The 20,321-nt window shown below is 40.7% G+C and overlaps 1 protein-coding gene across 4 annotated transcripts in view; it reads right to left on the bottom strand.

The window, feature by feature from the left end:
* PARD3B (par-3 family cell polarity regulator beta) overlaps positions 1 to 20,321 on the bottom strand; it is a 370,506-nt gene that overhangs the window by 26,226 nt on the left and 323,959 nt on the right. For all 4 annotated transcript variants that reach the window (XM_048953007.1, XM_048953006.1, XM_048953009.1 and 1 more), the window contains one exon: positions 3,081 to 3,160. In XM_048953007.1, coding sequence (XP_048808964.1) covers positions 3,081 to 3,160 — 80 coding nt within the window. The remainder of the gene's footprint in view (positions 1 to 3,080; positions 3,161 to 20,321) is intronic.

Here is a 20,321-nt window from a genome sequence, read left to right as displayed (position 1 = left end):
AAGGGCAAAGCAGCAATGCTGTTTAACGATGAGATTTTACAACCCAGCGCAAAGATGTGCAGATGCTGCTGACAATCTTCCCCTTCATGTGCCTTTGCGCTGAACGGGGTGGTGCCTTCAGGCACCGCATGCTCATAAAGCTATTTGGCAGATGATCTTTCCTGCCTGCTCAGTGGGGAGGAAAACCAAAGCTCTCCTCCTTGATTTGTCTGTCCATGCACACGCTGGCATGGCTTCTGCTGGCTTCAGGTAAGCAGAACAGTTTCACTGTGCAGGTCCCAGTTCCTCCTGACACTGCACAGATTCCCTCCTCACTCTCCTCCAGGGAAATCAGAAGCAGCCACAGCACTTTCCTCTCCTTCCTGGTGTTGTGCCATGCCAGACAGGCAGGCAAAGCTCAGAGCCTCCCAGACTCAATGCTGTATAGCAATACAGCCCTCATCTGATCCTCCTTAAATATCTCCTATTAAGCTGGACTTAGGTGAATAAATTCATAGACAATTATATGCCACCTCCATACAATATACAGCTAGGTGGTTTGACCAAGATGAGGACAGGACAAGACAAGGAGGACACAACAATCACGAACTACGAGAATGCTGGGGAGAAGAATGGCATTCTTTGAGGAGATGCTACCTCAGTAGCCCCACCTATTTCTTTCCTTTTCCATCACCGTCTGTCTTCTGATGCTGTACATTACAGTAGTGTTCAAGATGCTCCACTGAGAATAGATTGGCAAATAGGTGGCTTTTACCTGGATTTCTCTACACTCCTGGGCATTCAGCCACGAGAAAAAAAGAAATCATTCATTTCCATTAGTGGCTGGCAATGAGACTGCATCCACTTCTTCTGGATGTAGACTTCACTGTAGCGATCCAGTCATTTGTGACTGTCAGGGCCTAATTACTGCAGTAATGTGAAACTGCAAAACTTACAAAATGTAAGCATAAAACACAACAGCCAATTGCTCAACTGCAGGCACATCCAAAGTCAGGCTATCCCAAAGCTCTACTCCTGTCCAGATGGAAATGCTCTTGCATACACGAAAGTGACAAGGCCTACATGTGACAGTGTGAGCCTTCAGGTTGGGCACTGCACATAACCCATCTGATGTATGCTCCATCTCACTGCAGCATAATCTTCTTAGGCACTGACAAACAATATTCTTCTCACACTGATCTCCAAAAGCTTATTGAATGTCTGGATGACTTCCTAAATGGTGAGTCCCAGCCAGCTAAACGCTCAAACCTTTCAGAAGAGCTGTGAAGAGCTGAGAGTGTCATGTTTCCTTCAAATTGAAGTTTCAGGAAGAACACGGAGATTTATGATTAGACAGATTTACCTTGAAAATACGCAGGGTGCCTCAGGGAACCATACACCTAGGGGACACACTGAGGGTGCAAAAGAACAGGAACAGACGGAATACACAGAACGCCTTGCTGCTACATCAAGTAAGTGTGTGCCTGCATCCACAGGATTCTGCTCACTACTGGGTATTCTGGCTCAAAAAGGAATACTGGTGATACAAAGAGAGTTCAGGGTGATGAAAGTTACTTCACTGGGAAATTTCCATTTGTAAAGACTGCAAAAATTAAGCTGAGTCATTGGAAGGAAAGATGAATAAAAGGAGATATGATATGGGAATGTGAAAAATGGCTGTAGAGAGTTACACTGGGCAGCAATTACTATTTCATTCTTGTAATTCAAAAGGAAGTAACCAACATATTTAAAGTAGATTAAAAAAAAAAAAAAAGGACTACAAGGACTACATTGAAGTACAGAGAACCAACCTGCAAAAATCCCTGCTACAACATGACAGGATGACAGGATGACAGGAGATGTGAGTTTTGAAGGACCATGAAAGAAGATGTTTCTTTAACCAACACAGTAAGACACAGCTAAAAAAGTGCTACAAAAGCCAGTAAGTGCACAGGAACAAGTTCCAAAACAAAGGCTGACAAATACTGTTGTTTGAAGGCAGTAACTAGACTACAGACAGACTTTTGGTTTAAAATCACACATTAAAAATGCCTACAAACATCTAATAATGTTTTTTTTGCGTGTGTGTGAAAAAGCCTCTATGCATGGGTTTCCAAAAGTAAGATATTCTTTTTATTTTCGTGTTGAATAGAACACACTAAGTAAGCATTACATATTTGTCAGTCAAACTTTGCTGTAACTCCTATGAATGCAAACAAACCAATGGAGAAAAAAAGAAGAAAAAGAGGCTACTCATTGATTTCCTACATGTCAGCACAACTTCACATCTAAGAATCTCTTCATGCTTATTTTTGCTTTGTTTTTATAAATTACCTGATTAGGAAGTCCAAGAATTGGACTGTGCAATCTTGTGAAGGTTTTTCCCAGCCCCCTGGTTCTACAGGGAGAATTTTTTCTATTTTTCTAGCTTTCTTCCCATCTTCTCTTCTGGTGTTCTCTCACTCTTTTTTCTAGCTTGCTACATCTTATGCTGTTTAGAAGTCCCATAGAAACGGGACTGAAATCTGTGAAATGCTTTCTTTTTCTTATATCCCACTGGTTTCAGCTAGAATTACTTTTGACTGAGTTGGATAAGAATTAAAAATTGAAAAAGCCTTCAGAGGATTGGTTCTTATTTCCACAGGGTTCAGTTAGGCACAGAGAAACTCTACAGGAATAGGACTTCTACTCAGTGGGACTTTGCAGCAACATGGGACTTCAGTAGCTGTGGTTGCCGCAGTGGAGACTTTCCACAGCAGTACTCCATCATTGCCAGATGGATTTCATCACTATAAACTCTGTTAGTTATGCTCTGCTGTGACCTGCTGTAATCACTGCAGAGCCAGCTTCCTCAATGTCACGTTCTCTACAAGTGGATCACGGCTCTTGCTGACATGTTCAGCGAGAGAGACTTTCTCTTTTAAAACTGAAAGTTCAAATAATTAGGACAGTTATAAAGACAGCAATACATCAGCAGAAAAGGTGACAAGATGAAATTGCAATATAATGTCTCATGCAAGAGCCAGGGATTAGGCTGATTTCCCTACACACTGGAGGGAGGGTAAATCAGAGAGTGAGAGGTACAAGGCTTAGCACTGTACCTGGGTAAAGATGCATACTGCCTTTCCATTCCTTCGAAGTGGAGATTGTATGAGCTCCCATCTGGACCTTTTCCAGGAACCTGCGGAGAGGAGAGTAATTAGACATGAAGATCAATTATGCACCCCAGCTACTAACAATGCATCTCAAAACGATAAGCAGAGAACATATGATGCTACAATATGCCAAATCAACAGAAGAAAGGTAGGGGCTCAAAGAAGCTCCAAATCCCATACATAATCTTATCACTGCTAACAAGAAAGGCTTCTGTATCAAAGAGCTGTTTAGAACAGGTACAATCTTCAAGACTTCTCCTTGTTTGCATGCTAGCTGGGATACTGTCTCCCCTTCCCTGACTGGCTTTCTTCCTAGAATTCAATAACATGAGGAGCTAATCTAAGTAAGCATACTGCTTCTGATTCCTGCAGTGTAACTCCTTGAATCAAAGCAAGCATCTTAGTACCAAGTCTGCTGTTTTCCTCCACGCTTGTGCTTTTCTCAAGTATAAAACACGATATAAACAGACATTGCTTTCAATCTTAACACAAATCCAGAAACTTCCCTTAACACCACTGCAAATCTAAGTATCCATCTGGGACTTATATGCATCTGGTGTGCTCTGGTGCTGTTTCAGAAGTGAAACATTAGTGCACTCAGTTAAAATGCCAGCCCACTGCTTGGTTTGTTTGAAGATGGCAACTGGAGTGGGCTAGAGAGCACAATTCTAAGCTGGAAGTCTCCAACTGGAGTACGAAATGGTGAACTTCAATGCTTTTAGCACACAGGAACTCTCCCAATTTCACTCACTCAATGCCTGCTGATGGCCCAAAGTGTTAAGAGCCTTGTTAAAATGGAGCTATTAGTCTTTTTCTCCATAAATGCAGGAGGCTCTGACTGCATTCAGTGTTTCCTACATTAGTATGTGTTCCTATTCCGGTGCTGCTAGAATCAGCAGTTTTATAAAGCAATATACTAAGAGGCCATTTAAAATCCCCTTCCCCTTTTACAGATTAATGGCAGAAAGGAAGATTTAATGCCTTTTCAAACATTTTTAACAATTCATTAAAAAGAAAAGAATAAATCACACAAAGCTTTCTGCAAATGCCTGATTGTAGAAAAACAAACAAAAATTAACATGTGCTGCACGTTCCACAGGTTAGAGCACATTTTTGTTAGCCTTGTAATTTACGCACAATAAGTCATTTTCACTGTGGAGATTTAAAAGCTATAATGGGACAGGTAGTGCATGCAGGTGTAGGAGGTCTTATCTACTTTCATACAGTAATTTTGTGTACAATCTCTCCACTAAATATGCATTACATAAGTCCAATGCAAATAGAGGCATCATCCCTTCCAGCTCCTAGCAAAGCACAGGAATTATGCTTGACAAATACCATCATGTGCCTTACCACTCAGTAAGGATCCAAGACACTCATAAGAGGAAAGATTATTCAGCACAGGCTTCTTGCTATCTCCCCTTTATCCGAATCAAAACAGGAATGAATCCTTGTGGAACTGGTGGCCACAGGAAATAACCACCTCTGATTTGAAATGATCCCTGCGTTAGCGGTGCGTGACTTCGGGTGAGTGAAAAATAACAGTAATTGCTCCACATTTCAAAAGGAGGGCAGCAGGCTAAATTCAGCATTCATTCATTTTTTCCACCAGTAGAAGTAACATGTAGAGAGAATGGACACATGCACTTGGGCTGAGTCATGGCCGCTTTGGCTGCTCTCATGCTGCTAATTTGATCAGGTTGATAATTTCCCTTAATTCACCAGGTACAGCGGTTAGAGAGGAACCTCCTAATTTGTGCTTTTTATGAAGAACGAGGAAGGAAAAATCCAAATGTATAATTTAGTTTGCTTGGCACAAAAGCCATGTAGGATACAGCCTACCTGCGTGGCAGCAGCGAGGTTATTAACTATGTGCAGCAGCCAGATGCTTATGAGCGCAATGATGCGCCGGGTAACTCACCCTGCACCCACAGCCCTGTGCAAGCTTCACGGTGATTACTTTCACACCTACCATGAGCAGTGGCAGCCAACATGCAGGAACAGATTTAGAATTATTCAGCAGCGATCCCAAAACTTACACCACTCACAAGACAGTAAAAAAATATTTACATTGCAAGGCCTTTTTACAGCCTGAAAACGCCCCTTTTCTGATGGGTTTCCTGCAGACCAGCCAGAAGGAGGTCCCCCCACCGGCTCTGTTTGTATATATGATTTGGGATCCAGTTACCATAGAAACCCCCGGCAGTGGATACAGGGCTTTTGGTTCCGTCAAGCTGCTCAGTCTCCCCATCCTATATAAAACCTCAATGCTCTGGAAAGGCAAGCTCTGGCTCTCTGTCGCTAATTAAAGACTCAGCCATTTCTTCTTTCCTTCCCCCATCTGTCCATGCAGCAGTAAAAACATAGCATCGCTCAGCTGAGAGCAAAACAGTGCCTAAAATAAAATACTACCCCGACGAGAGAGAAGTTGTGGAAATAGAAGCACCTTCCTCATCCAATTTATTTATGCTTTAGATTGAGTCCAAGCAATGGTTCTTGCTCTCTCCACAACTTATTAAGCTAAAAATTGGCATTAAAGATACTAATTAGCAAGATCAAAATATTCCAAGCTTGTCCTCCCTCCCAGCAGACAGGAGGCACACAGCTGGCCTAGGACAGGGGCGTAGGTTTGAAGCACATCTTTAGTGATTTTAAAGTGATTAGGGAAGAAAACAACAGAATTGTAGTAGAAGAGTTAAAGCCTGGCAGTCCTACTCAGGCCAAAGGGACGCTGAGCATGCAGTGGCCAGTGCGGCGCTGGAGCTGGCAGGAGGGGTATTGCTCAGCTCTTGCCATCAGCACCCAGTAGCACTGGCAGAGCATAGCAATGGTGTTTCACAAACATACAGTAATGCACGATAGAACGAATGATTGGAAACACACATCTGTATTTTTAAATTAACTACATCAACTTAAAAAAAAAAACCCCGTCATTATGAAGAAATCATCTCTTAGAGCAGAGCGGCCTCAAATAACTAACAAGCAAAACATGAATATGCAAAAATAACGGGGGAGAGATAAACACAGAAACAGCCATCATCCCATCAGCGCAATTAAAAGAGCAGCAGCATGCCTAAATTGAGGAAAGGAAAGCTATCTGTATTAAAAAACAACAACAAACAATTCACAAAACTCAATCCACAGGCAGTAGCAGGGGACTGGCAGGGAGAGAAGCAGGGGAGCAGGCTGGGGGCTCCTTCATCTCCGGGACAAATGCAATCTACACTTGTTGCAAGACAGGAATCTGTAGGTTCTTAATTTCCTTGCAAGACAGGAATCTGTAGGTTCTTAATTTCCCATTCCTACTCAAAAGAATAAGCAACTGTAGAGAAAACGAGAAAACAAAATGAAGTTGTACAGGTGTCAGTGAAGCTGTTCCTTTGTCAAACACAGTAACTGCAGGGTGCTTCAGAGGAGGCTTGTAAGGCACAGAAATGATAAGCAAACAGAAAGCAACCTGCTAATTCTCCCAAGGTTAAGTTCCTAGGGAAGAAAAAAAAGAGAAAAAAAAAGTGGACATGCACATGTAGATCAAACCAGAGAAGAAATGTCTTAGGTCACTCAAACATTTGTGCCTAAGCACAAATATTGCACAAGTAGAGTACCCCTATAGGGAGGTATCTTGAAACAAACCAAGGAGTTGCCTATAGGAAAGTGCTGGGGCTGCAGAAGAGAAACATAAGCAGAAAAAGATGTACTTCATTCTAAAGCTTGAGGCTACCTGGAATACTATGCAGAAAAATGTGAGAGGCCATGTTTTTGTCTGGGAGATGCTGCATTTTGTTTCTTCTCACCTGCCTCACACTGCCTTCCACCTGGAGTATATATTCCAGGCTAAAAGCAGCAGTGGACTGGACAGCTTCCTGTGCCTGTTCTGTATGGAGCAAGGCATCCAGGTTTGGACAGCCGTTGTGGTATGAACGACAGTGAGCACGTGCGTGGTGGTTCTCCATAAAAAATGGCATGACACTACTGCTGTGTTTTACATGACTGACAAGCACTACAAGACATGATCCAGCCCAGGAAGCCTGCAGAGTAAGGCATGTGCTCCACCATCACCCAAGTGCTTTGAAAATCCCACCCAGTTCTGCCTTTTGCCTGCAACTCTGTGTATAAACATGGCACACAGTGCTGCCGGATTGCTTAGCACATTTTTCAATAGCCTTGTGATCATCTGTTAAAGGACTTGATTCAGATGCTGGCTTGACCTCTGTTCTCAAAGCTCTTCTTTTGTCTGTGAGCGTTTCTAATCACATGGGTTGAGATTCAGCATGCCAAAAAGAGCCATGGTATAACGGAATGTGCCCTTTAACCTCCAGGTTTCCCCTCTGCTGAGACACAGTTGGTTTTTGTTTTCAATTAAGTGAAAACTGAAGAAAAACTCAGAGAGGTAAAAGCAGATTTGTTCTCCACCCCAGCCCCAATGTTTCACGCACAGGTGAAGAATGAAAATCCATCCATTTTATTTTTTGCATTTCAACAATCTGCCTGGCTCTAGTGACTGCCAGTCACTAGATTTAAGATTTAGTACAATCTGACACACTAACATTTTATTTAGCTGCTAAAACAGAGGTGAGTTACGTATGGCAGTAAACTGCATATTCCATGTGAAATGGATGAAGTTGATGCTAGGGGTCTTCTTAATTGCTTGCTGCTATGATATCCTAATTATCCCACCCTTCAAGACCTCCTGCATTTCCACAGAAAACATGTTTTCCTCCATCCAGACTTTTTATGGTTTGCATCAAAAGGTAAAAATTAAAAATTCTAGCAGTGTTCACAATTCAAAAGAATTTTCCTGATGTTTTCCTTACATACACAAAGAGGGATGTATTTTGCTTTCCTGGTTTTGCAATGAAAGTTGAAACAGTGATTTTACGTTATTATAACACTCATCATTTCTCCCTCTAATTTGGATGGTTTTTAATAAAGCTCCATTGATTCCACTGAAAGAAATCCCTCCTGGCAAAAGCAGAACACACACGCTGATTGCTAAATATGCAGCAATTATCATATTCAGCAGCACACTTTAATATCTTATTTATAGATGTATCTATCTATAATTTGCTTTAATTAAGTTGCATTGATTTTAATGACAGAAGCAGTCCTCAAAGAAGAGCCTAATGCTATACGAGCCCATCAACACTGCTTTACTATTGTTTGGATGTGAAACGGCATCTTTCGCACTTCCTTTCGATAGTCTTACAGTGCTTTTCCTCACTAAGAGGCTGCAATGGAAAACCAAGACAGTGCTCCACAGGAACCCTCAAAAGCACCTCCGCTGGAGAGAATGCACTTTCAGCTCCCTGGTACATACTGAATTTCTACATACGACAGTTTTAAAGACTAAGGAAGGAAGCAACACCCTCCCAGAGCTGCAGAAACCTTGCATTTTGGCTCCTTCTCCATTTAACAGACATCCTGAGAGTTTGGTTGTTGGAGGTCATTAAACCATGGTCTTGAAGGTTTGTTTTGGTTAGTCTAGCAACTAATTTAAATTTATATTTCTTTTCTCAACAGAAAATAGGTGAACCAACAAATGTATATGGGTGCCAGTTCATAGCCCAAGCGTGATTTCAAAGACTTTTAAAGTTCTTTTTCTGGGCTCAGTCACAGGACGCGTTGAGCCTCCTTTCTCTTCAACACATAGAATCATAAGGTTGGAAAGGACCTACAAGATCATCTAGTCCAACCGTCCTTCCACTACCACTGCTACCATGCATTACATACACTCACTTCTTAGAATTTGACACAATGTTCTAGTGTTGAAGTTGTTCCAAAACACCACTTGATGCCATTAGAACTGTGGCTAACTGTCAAAATGCATCTTCAAGAGATAGAGGGAGGTACAGTTGCAGTCCAAGCAGAGTCTCATGGTCTCGGTTTGCGCTGGGTGCCATCACATACCTCGTCCCTGATTCAGGAGAGCACACTAAATGCTGATGACGGTGATTTGTTTTAATTTCAATAGCATTTGATTCTTCTTGGAGGAATTCCCAAAGCAGACATACACCTGCATCTCCCAGTAGCTGTATCTCCTTTTTGGATGAAAATACAGAGAAAACATCAGTCTCTCTGTATCCTGTACATGTTTTTACACACTCAAACACACAACATTCCAGTGATGATGACCTAGGCATCTACATCTCTGAGGTAACCCCATAAGATATTACTGGTTCACATCAAATGAGGATCTATCTCAGAGACTGTTGAGTAGCTCTGTAACATTATTTATGCTGATTTCAGTGCATCACTCACTCCTAGTATTTCCTTCTTCTCTAACAAGAAAAATAAGTGCTGGCTTTTTAAATCACCACCTTTTGGAATATATCAGCACTAATTTTATAAGAATTGTTCATGTTAAAATGCAAGGGCATGATCTCCAAGGAAAAGCATCAATGTAGTTATGCAAGTACATTTTCAGTTTCTGGTCATCATTTTTCATTCACTGATTATTGCTTAAATGTTGATTAATAGTTATGTTCATGCTGCTAGAATGCATTTCCCCTGGGTGAGAAAAACAACTTTGTCTAAAGAAAAAAGTGATAGTAATCAAACCATCCTTCTTCCCAATAAGAAACACAGATGCATGCTGCAGAGTTACTGATGATCTTAGCTTTGCTGGCGAGCAGTTTTGAACATTTTCACTTAGAAAATCAGTTGCATGAAGCCTGAACAGCACTTGGTCAGTTAGACTGTTAGGCAATTAAATGTTCACCTTCTCCCTCTATATCTTACACACATACACACACACATTTACAGTCATCCCTTCTCCCTGTGCGATGAGCACCAGGAACACTGATGACAGCAGTGTTCCAACACTGGAATTAAGCAAGGCTGATTATGTCAGGATTTACTTCACCCCTCTAATGCCCTACCTTGTTCAAGGAGGTGAAACTAATGGCTTAGAATTAGAGAGAGAGGAAAATTCTTTATAAAGGCAATAGACTGAGGAAAACACAAACACAGATGGGAACTTTAAAAGGGAAACAGGCTGTTCCCATAACAGTTTAAAAACATGGCAATTGCCTTAGCTCAGTAGAAAACAAGCTCTCAGCGTTTGCCGTATCTCACAACACAAACTAGAGAGAAAATAGCAAAGATGGAGGTAAAGCCAAAAATGCACAGCCCCACAAAGATAATATTCTGCTTTCTGAACCCTAGCTCCGTGATCCCTGATCCCTGGTGCAGAAGGACTATGGTTTCCTCTGACCATGCAAAATGAGATCATTTCCTGGCCTGTGTCCTTCTCTGTGGGTGGCTTCTTCTTCCATTAGTTGGATAATATGTTTTGGTTAATTCCACCTCTTAATTGTCTTTAACGAGCACCAGATTTGCAACACCCTCACTTGCAAACCTCTTCTCAGAGTACAGAGGCAAACAGAGGCCCTTGAGCTGAGCACAAAACTTGAAAGCAGCAAAACAAAAAAACCTCAGCACGTACAGGCATTGATTCTTTCCAACTACAAGGGGGCATTTCAATTGCTCTTCCACTGAACCAGGCCAATGTAATTAATTTCTTCCCAGCTGCTAGAGAGAATAATTTAACTTTTCACTGAGACACATTCATGATGCAATACACGCAATACATACATGCGAATGCATTTTTTAAAGCGCATCTCTCGTAGTTGTTTTATGATACTATGCACCATTCCTCCCCCTGCATCAAACGAAACTGGTCCTTCTGCCTCAGCTTCTGTTTGAAACTCAGCTGCTTCATGTTCTTCCCAGTCTTGCATTCTTTGCTTCTCTTCTCACTGTAATTAGTTTACAAGACTACTTATCCAGATGATTACTGCTTTTAAATGACAGTCATCTTTTCTTTTACTCCAGTTCATTGTTGTGTATCATTTTGTCTTGCTATCTGAATACCCAGTTCTCTAAAGCATTTTCTCATTATGTTATCTCCCGATATAAGGCATTTTGAAATACTTCATGAGAGACACTGTACAAAGTAAATTGAATTGAATTTTCTCTCAAAGTCAGGGGCTTTCAGCATCTTTCTCTAGCTAAGTCAGCAGAGTTCTTGGCACTGGTGCCAGGGTGTAATCGCCATTCTATGCTGCACAGATACAAGCTTGTGTTCTTTTTAGGGAAAATGAAATGACAGTGTCAGAACCTGGAAAGCAAACAGGGGACAGATCAATACTTCCACTTACGCTGAGGATGGCAAATGAAAACATTTGGGGGTATTTTTGAGGTTTTAAGCATGCATGTAAGGATAATGCCATTTTGTCCTACCTACCTACATCTGCTGTTGGTGCTGAATGCACTTGCAGGGGGTACGTGCATGCGTATGCCTGCACAGAAAGAGGGAGGGAAGGGGGAAATAGCAGGGCATGAAACTAAATTGCAGAGCAAGTAGTGGAAATAGACAGTGAAAAGCTTCCTGCAGGCAGGCAGCTTCACAGGGGAGAAAGAGCCTTTCATTGTCTATAAAATCATGCCTTGCTGGAGGTCCTCAAGAGTAGAAGGGGTAGCGCCTAAAGGCAGTAAATCTCTTGCTGTTGTATTATTACATTCTAAACACTTAGCTACTGTACAAACCAGCACACTGCTTCAAGAGAAGAAAAGAAGGAAGAAAAGGGGAAAATGAACAAAGGGAAGAAGCGGAAGATTGCAATAAAATTGGGAAATAACCCCCCACCACACCTTTCCCCAAGAACAGTTCACATCAAAGAGAAAGAGCAGAGTGAATGGTCACAGAGTTAAAAGTTAGCCTCAACTCCTTCCATTGTGACTTGACACCACTCTGGAAGAGTATTGCTAGAATGTGAATGGTTAGCTTGTAGCACAGGCTATTAAATCCACCCTAATCCTGTTAAACACAGACACCACTAAAGAGAGGCGCTCTCTCAGAGGCATTATGACAAAAGCTCTCCACACTGCAAATTCAATATGGTTAACAAAAAAAAGTCCCAAACCTGGATTAATACTGAGCAAACAACATCAGCATAAGCAAGCTTAGAGAGAGGAATTGCTTTCCATATGCTGTGGCATCAGGTTCCTCCGGATCTTCAGACACCAATCTGTAAATGTTACAGACATTGTTTCTCCTGCTTGCAACTGCTGTTGGGTGGCGACCTTCTTCGCTTGCTGATACCAATTTAGCAGTTGGTACAGCTTCTCTGTGATTTGGTACTGTCTGTTGTTTGCTGGTACCAGATGGATACCAGATGGGTAACTGTGGGCAATGGTTCCTCTGTGTTCCAGTCCCAAAATCACTGCCTATAGGGTCAGTCTCGTCAGTTGACTCCTAAATGGCACTTCAAAGCACCATTCTGAAAAACCTCAACATCTGTTCCTTACTCCTAATGACCTCAAAAAAATGTTGTAGACATACTTTCCTTTAGCCAGGAGTTACCACGCATCTGCAGGAAAAATACAACCTTGCAGATGCTCACAGCCATCAAACTCGCTCCTCGCTAATGGCAGCTCCAGAAGCCACCACCTCAGCTCTGAAAGTCAGCGCTGAACGTGAAGTGTAATCAATACGTTCTTTTCTGAGGTAGCCCCACAATGTAGGAGCTGAGATATTTCAAGGCATTTGTCAAACACTGCTTTCAGCAGTGAAGTGGAAGAACAAGAAAGCAAAAAACTGAAAATGCCTTTGAAAGGCAGCTGAGAAACTTGAGGGCCAAGCGTAAAGCAGGGAGCAAAGCGAGGACTGAGAAAGTGATGGAAGAGATCTGCTTTAAGTATTAATCTGCGATTGGTCTTTCACGATGTTGACTTGGTCGTCAAAGTTTAGACAGGAGCTGAAAGGCCAGTGAACAGTTGAGAATACTGCCTGTTGACATTATTTCCTACGTTATTTCATACAACTCCTTCTGAGAAAGGGAAGAAAGTTTATTTAGGACAGTATGGGAGCATTCTGGTAAATTCTCTACATGTGCTACAGGAGAACACTCTCTACAGAAAAATACAGCTGACATCAAAGCATATTCCCCACCCCCTGTCTTGTTTCATGGAGAAGTTATGATAAACAGGTTATGTGTTCCCCTAAGGTTACCATGGAAACTCATTCTTTTCAGGCCATCATTTGCAAAGGTAAAATTTGCATTAAAATGTGATGGAATTTGATTTTGTGCATGTGTGTGTGAAACTCAAGTGGGGTCATGCTACTACGCAGTATAGCTATTATTTCTAACTCAGGAGCATACGCTGAAGGGAGAGATCTATTAATCCGTGTAAACACCTCAGTGACCAAATTACAGTTTAATTGCTAACTTGACAGGTATCTTCCTAGCAAATTAAGAGAAATACTTTGAAATTTAGCTTCATATGCAAATGTAAACGTTAATACTGATTCACTGGTGGGTACCACCAGATAGCATTTTGTTAAATTCCCCTATAATCATTCCAGAGGAAAGATTGAATTTAGATTGTCACAATGACTTTGTTTTGATGATGGCAGACCAGGCATAGAAAGCACAAGCATGTATTTCAAATTACACATTTTTATCTTATCTTGAAGGAGTTATCATCAAATTATAAATGTAATGGGATATAGACATGCTTAATGCAATACAAGTAATTTCTGGGTCTCCTCAGAGCATGCTTTGCTTGCCTTGTTTTGAGTTACATCTTGCACCTTCTAAGTCAATTTCAGTTTAGGTGTCTTCTGCTATGACTTTTCTTTAAATACTTGATGGTAAAAAGCACACACCCAATCCTGGCCTTCCAGGCGACCATTTTCCTTCAGAGCCACTGCCATTACTTGTCAGGCACAGAATTGGTCTTCCTAACACAGCAGTGCATTACTTACACTGGCAGTTTTGGCAGTCATTATTACCAGCTTATCAAGAAAACAGATGAAAAGACCATACTGAGAAAAACCTTAGGATTACTCGCTAGATGGTGAGATATCAGTATTAGAAGAGAGAAGAGATACCAGTATTTTCCCTTCTTCTCCGTTGTATCCATTCACAACACATGTTCAATCTAATATACTACCTAATGAAATCCATGATTTTCTGGGGCACCGGACTATGTACGTATCAGCTGTCTTGAACAGCAGACCCCCTTGAAGACAGGACTTACATTGCTCCTCCAAAGGCAGACAACCCAGTAGAATTTGGATTACAGAAGACTTAACACCTTAAATTATACAGGACTCAGCTGGAATGGCTCTACTTAATATTGGGCGACATGGCACTTTACTCAGAGCAGGTTGCTTGAAAAGTAGTAAAACCAGACAGCAGTATTCATAATTCTTGCACTCTTATAGTTAATTAATATAGCTGAATAAATAGTGAATTATATAAGTGTCTCAAAAAAAGTCAAAATCAGCCCTCCAGGTTAAGAAACACAGTATAGGTATTTCATCAAACACATTTTTGTACTGGCAAATTCCTACTTACAAATTCAATTTACTAATGTAACCAAGAACATTAAAGGTGGTGTTTAAAAAAGCAAACAATGAAATAAATCAATTTCTGTCTTTTTCAGAACTTCTCAAAACTCGGCACATTCAATAGGAAAACTGTGTTTCAGCTGGATCCCATACTGAGAAAGAAAAAAGCAGTTAGCACTTCTTTTTACAAGTGTTCTTTGATAATAAGAGACAAGGCTAAAAGTTTAAAAGAATTGGTCCTGAGTAGAAAAGCCAAACTCATGTACAGCATCAGCCTTACCGGGTAAATGGCATTCTCATTCCCATATTTTGTACTTTATTTTAATGCAATCTTGATATTAGATTAACATCTGCACTACAGACCTTAGACTGGGAACTAATAAAGTTATCCACCCAATCTCTCAGTGTCTGAGTCAGTGACTTTCTTTTTCATTTTAAATAATTATAACGTAGTCTGTTTGCTGAGAAAAAAATAGAGCCTTTATATATTCATAGATAATTGCTTATATCCAGCAACCAGTGATATATTCTAATTGCTTTTCACACCTTGGCTGTGAAGATATCTTGAACTTTTTAGTGTTTTTAACTGAAAGACAACAGCATAGCCAGAATACTGACACCTTGGCTGCTGAAACTGTGCCTATGATGTAATTTAACAAGCAGTTCTTCTAATGCATTTTGCAGTGAGGAACTCCAACAAAACTCAAGAAGACCCAAGACCTACCACTTAGATCTTATGCTGCAATAATGAGAAGTGCTACACATGTACAGTGCAAGATTTCAATCAGAAGTCAAAAGTAATCGAAAGTCCATTATTTCAGTTGGCTTCTGTCACATACTGAACTACAAAAAAAAAATAATAATAAAAAAAAGATCTGTACCCTGTAACAGCCTCAATGACTTAGTTGTATTGCTTGACCTGGCTTCTTTCAAGCTCAATCCTGTTCTGCACACTCTGGGCAACTGATGCAGTTTCCCTCTCTGAGGTCATTCTACTTTCCATTATGGTAAATGGTCAAATTTTGCAGTTCTTTGTCAAAATCATTACGTTTCAGTGGAATGTTAAAACTAGCAGGCAGACCTGGACAATGACCAGCATCTCTTGGCCACAGGTTGCTGTCTCGGACAACAGTACTAGGCAACTCTTTGGATCAACAATATTTTTGAGAGAAGAGATTTCTTTTTAATCAGCAACATACTGAACAAGGACATAATCCAGTGAGACTAAACTGTGAGAACTCAAAAAGAAGTCAACCGTGTCAGCATCTATGTGAAAAACACACTGAATCCCTGGTAGGAAAGGCAGAGCCTTCACCCTATGCCTAAGAAAAAGGGTCAAGTATGAGGCCTGGTTTCAGGTCCAATCTAATAAATACCTTAACTACACGCTTAGCTTCAGCCATGAGTTTCAATAGCATTACAGACTTGTCTCATGATTTAGAAAAATCAGTGCTGTTGTAACCGGGGCCTCCTTCCAGAAATTGAAGCAGGTCTCTTACTAATAGCCTGAGGAAGAGGAGGTCAATTTTGAAAGGAAACTACATTTTTTGGCCCTTGTAGCCAGACCCACGAGCAGCTGTATTTGATTCTATAGTATGTGGGGCACTGACTTGCTGGAGGTCAGGACTAAGCTGTCATGCAGAAGTACATTTCACTGAAGACAAGGGAAGGTTCAAAGTGCAATGTGTTGGTGTTAAAATCTCAATTCTCTTCTGCCTTTGCCACGTGATGCTGGCCTGAGATTTGACAATGCACACACATGTTCAAGGCAAGTGGCCACACAGTCATGTTTCTATGTGGGAATTAACAAGTACCTAAACAACTGTTAAAGCCTACGCTGGCAGAAGCTTGCCAAAAATGAAGCAAATCACAAAGACCCAGTGGTCACGCTGCTTAGAACTGCAATGCTGCTTTGCATAGGCCCACAGGCCAGTTTGCAGACTAGCTCTGAATGTGCTGTTGCTGTGCCCATCCAGCTGTGCCCTAAAGGATAAAAGTTGCAGAGCCAAGTCCTGCCTGTGTGCACAAGAGCAGTCCACCACGCTGTACAGCATGGATTACTTTTCTCCTCATCAATATAATTACCAATTAGAGGTTTGTTTCCTGCCTTCCCAAACTTACTGGCAAATTAGGGAAAACATATAAAACAGAAAACCTCTGGGGCTCTTCACAATGTATCAATGTGATCTGTGTCAGCTGTTGTGGTCTCTGTGATACCACAACAATCAAGTTCTCAACTTGGGCAACATCAGAAGAATCTCCCCTAGGTGTGGGGGACATGACCACCAGAGCATGCGTAAATGTGCACCCAGCAGGGCTGCCCGCTTTCCTCCTGCTTCCTCCTGCTATCTCTACAATAACTTCTGACTTTGTCCTCAGAATCCCCCCCTGTGATTAAATAAGACAAAAAGCAGCCACGTGGTGAGGCACTTTGTGGAAAAGATGACATGATGTATGCCTGGAGTTCACAGAATATTCTAGGTTATAAATTGTACCAGTGGGCTTTGATAAGACGACATATGGCACCAGAACTGTTTCCCCCTGGTAAACAAGAGTGTGTACATAGTGTTAGCACGAAGACAAGAGCATCCCAGATTCCCCTCTGGTTCAGCTTCACTATGCCAAATTCAACCTTTGTGTAAGTAGGAATGACTCCAAACAAGTATAAGAATCACTCATTATTACTAGTATTAATGGAGCTGAGTTTGGCTCTCCTTGCATGTGCCATTTGGAATAGTTTATTTTTCACATGAGGTTTGGCAGGGATTTCTCTAAAATAATTTCCCCCAGAACCCACCCTCAAATCCAGCCTGCAAATTTCAAAACATCTCTGCTTCCTAAGAACAGCTTTTTAGAATACAACCCAATCTGAAGCCTTTGTCACACAGAGTTAAGTAGAGACCATAAAAAGTTTTTGATTGGTGAGCTAATCGTGCATCCTTATAAAGCACTTCAGATCATGTCAATTAATATGTTGTAAAAACATATACTCAAATACTTCTGATCCAGAATTTCCAAAGCAATTACATCCTAAGTCATTGTCTTTTTCTTTCTTTTTTTCTTTCATTTTTTTAATTTGATGTTTTTACTGACTAATAGTCTGTGGGCTCAAAGTCTTGAATTCACAGCAGTTTCTGCTATATGGTTTCACAAAGTACCTAAAATTATCACTTCTCCCATTGCACTAGAAGACAGGAATGTTGTTATTTTGGAAATTGGAATTTTGGTTTCTAACCATGATCCAACACAAATGTTAGTGTGATTTGGGAACCCAACCTATTTGACATGCAGCATCCTGAACTCGGAATGAATTGATCACGAAAAGTACAAACAAATCCTTATTCATCCTGAACATAAGCACAGAACCCCTTGACACATTATGGAAAAATAATACAGTCCTAAACATTCCTTTCTTTTTTCTTTTTTTTTTTTTTTTCTTCTGTTTGGTTCTTAGGCTTGGCTTCCTGCCACAGTAAAGTAGTTGGCCTATACACAGACAGGCAGAATTCTTCTTTTGTACTCTCAACTGCGAACTGACAAAACTCAGTACATTACAGATTTGTTTCAATCAAAATGTTCACAGCCAGAATCCAGAGGCAGATTTTCTTACATCTTTAGGCTACTTATCAAGTTACAAACCTGATTTGCAAATAAAAAAGCAACTCTTAGAGCCACTTAATATGTAGTTTAGAACAATGAAGCTGATGTGGCCACTAACAGGTGGAGAATTATTTGCAGTGTGGCCTGTGTTACTCGTACTGCTTGAATGTACACAATAAGGATAGAATTTCAAGAATTTACTGCCACCCTGAAGGAAAGAATTGATGTTAAATAACTGGATTTGTACAAAGTCTGTAAGACAATCCAAGTAAATCCTCAAATACACGATTAATTCCTCATTATTTAAATGTTCTTAAATAGAAGAGTACATGCATACTTTGTAGCTTATCTTGACATCTTCTCTATTTCTCATGATCTGTTACTACACTATGACTACAAATCCCTGAAAAAAACTGTTTCATGAAAAGAATCTCCAACTCCTAGGGAGATTGCCTGCATTTTTGCAGCTTACTCTAGTTCTCTCAGCATTTCACCGATACTGCAGTATCCAGTAATACATATACAGACATATTAAGCTTTTCTTCCTGTAGTCCCAATGGATTTAGGATTAGATTTCTATAGAATATTTTCATGATTGCTTTCACTATTTATGTTCTGCTAAGACATCAACATGTACACACATCTGAACTCTGTCTTCAGGTGATTACTTTCCAAAAGACATCCTAAGCGTCAGAAAATTTTAGGGCAATCTCACAACTGACAACAACAGGTATCCTTTTTCCCAAACAGCATTTACACTGACCCTCACCCTACCCTTCGGTCAACTAGATCTAGCTGGGGTTTACTTTAAGCCCTGTGATCCACTCTGTAAAACTATGCCCATCGTTTTTCTAGTTGTAAATATGAAAAACAAGGCAGGGGAGGGGGGAGGGTGAGGGGTTGAGGGGGAAGCAGGTGCAAAGGAGTCCAAAGGATGCAAAACTCAGCAACAAACCAAAGCACAAAGAAAGTGGAAATGAATTTTGAAGGATCTGACTGTATAGCACAGACAGCGCTGTATACACGTGTCTGTTTATGGAGACACACGAAACTGAATTATTCAGTTACTTAGAAAAAGAACAGACTGTGGGGAAGGGAGAGCAGAATGAAGGCGCAAGAGAGCAAAAAATTCATCCAGCAACAGATGAGAGGAACAGAAGAGGACTGGAAAATGGATACATGGTGGGAGAATGGATGATGAGAGAATAGCAGTCCTATTTAGAATGAATTTTTGACCTTATTTTTAAACATTTATGGATCCCAATTGCCTGTTATGAGATCATTTTGCCTTACAATGCTGGCTTTTTAGTCAGCTTTGCAGTTTAACTTGATTTATCCCACTTAAAAAAAAAAAAAAAAAAAGTAGATTGTTAGAAATACCCCTTCTATTAGAAATTCTGTCCCATTACAGTGTCAGCTAAAGGCCACTTGTCAACGTCAGCTTTATCAGATGGAGATTTGCCCCGTGAGTTCTCAAATACTTTTTTGGAGGACAAGACCCAGCGTCCATTTCTGAGGCTGCTGATTTGTGACAGGATAGCGTCTTCTGAAATTATCCTCTGTTATTTCCCAACTTATCTGCATGTTTTGTGAGATGGTGAGTAGTGATTACAGCAGCTGCTGTACATTAGAAAGAAATCATACAGAAAAGCTGGCTTAGGTAATACAATTGACAGACAAAAACAAAGAATGAACGAATTGAGTATTAAAAATATATACAGAGATCCAGGATCTCCTTTCCAGCTGCAGCTTCCCTGGTGACATTGCCTCCTGTGTGAAGCAAGAAAAACCTGTACCAGAAGGTTTTCCTCCTCTCCAGCTGTCTACTGATTCTTTAAAGAAAGATCTGATGTCCTGAAGTTTTTATTCACAATTATGCAATTAGTCATCAACGTGTTTCTTCACTGATTGAATAAAGATGGAAAAAATCAGCTGGTGTTCTGTCTGTATCACACTGTGCTTCTCAGGGTCAGCAGCCTGAGGCGGGTGACATGACATTGCTTACAAAATATCTTGAGGACTCTCCAAGCAAGATGCTTTGAGACATTTGTTTTACTTTGAATATTTAGATCCTAATTTTTATCCTTTGTTTTTGTTTGAATGGATTGATGTAACATGTATTTTAAGGGTAAAATCACATGTAGGAGTAGAACTGAAGAAATATCAGCCAGGAGTCAGAAGAGAACAAGCTGTGGTCACAGTATTATAGAGACCAAAAGACTGCCTATGAA

Source organism: Lagopus muta, chromosome 8 (assembly GCF_023343835.1).
Source record: "Lagopus muta isolate bLagMut1 chromosome 8, bLagMut1 primary, whole genome shotgun sequence".
Taxonomy (NCBI): Eukaryota; Metazoa; Chordata; class Aves; order Galliformes; family Phasianidae; genus Lagopus; species Lagopus muta.
Note: the sequence above shows the minus strand (reverse complement) of the source record. Positions and strands in the feature narration are given on the sequence as shown.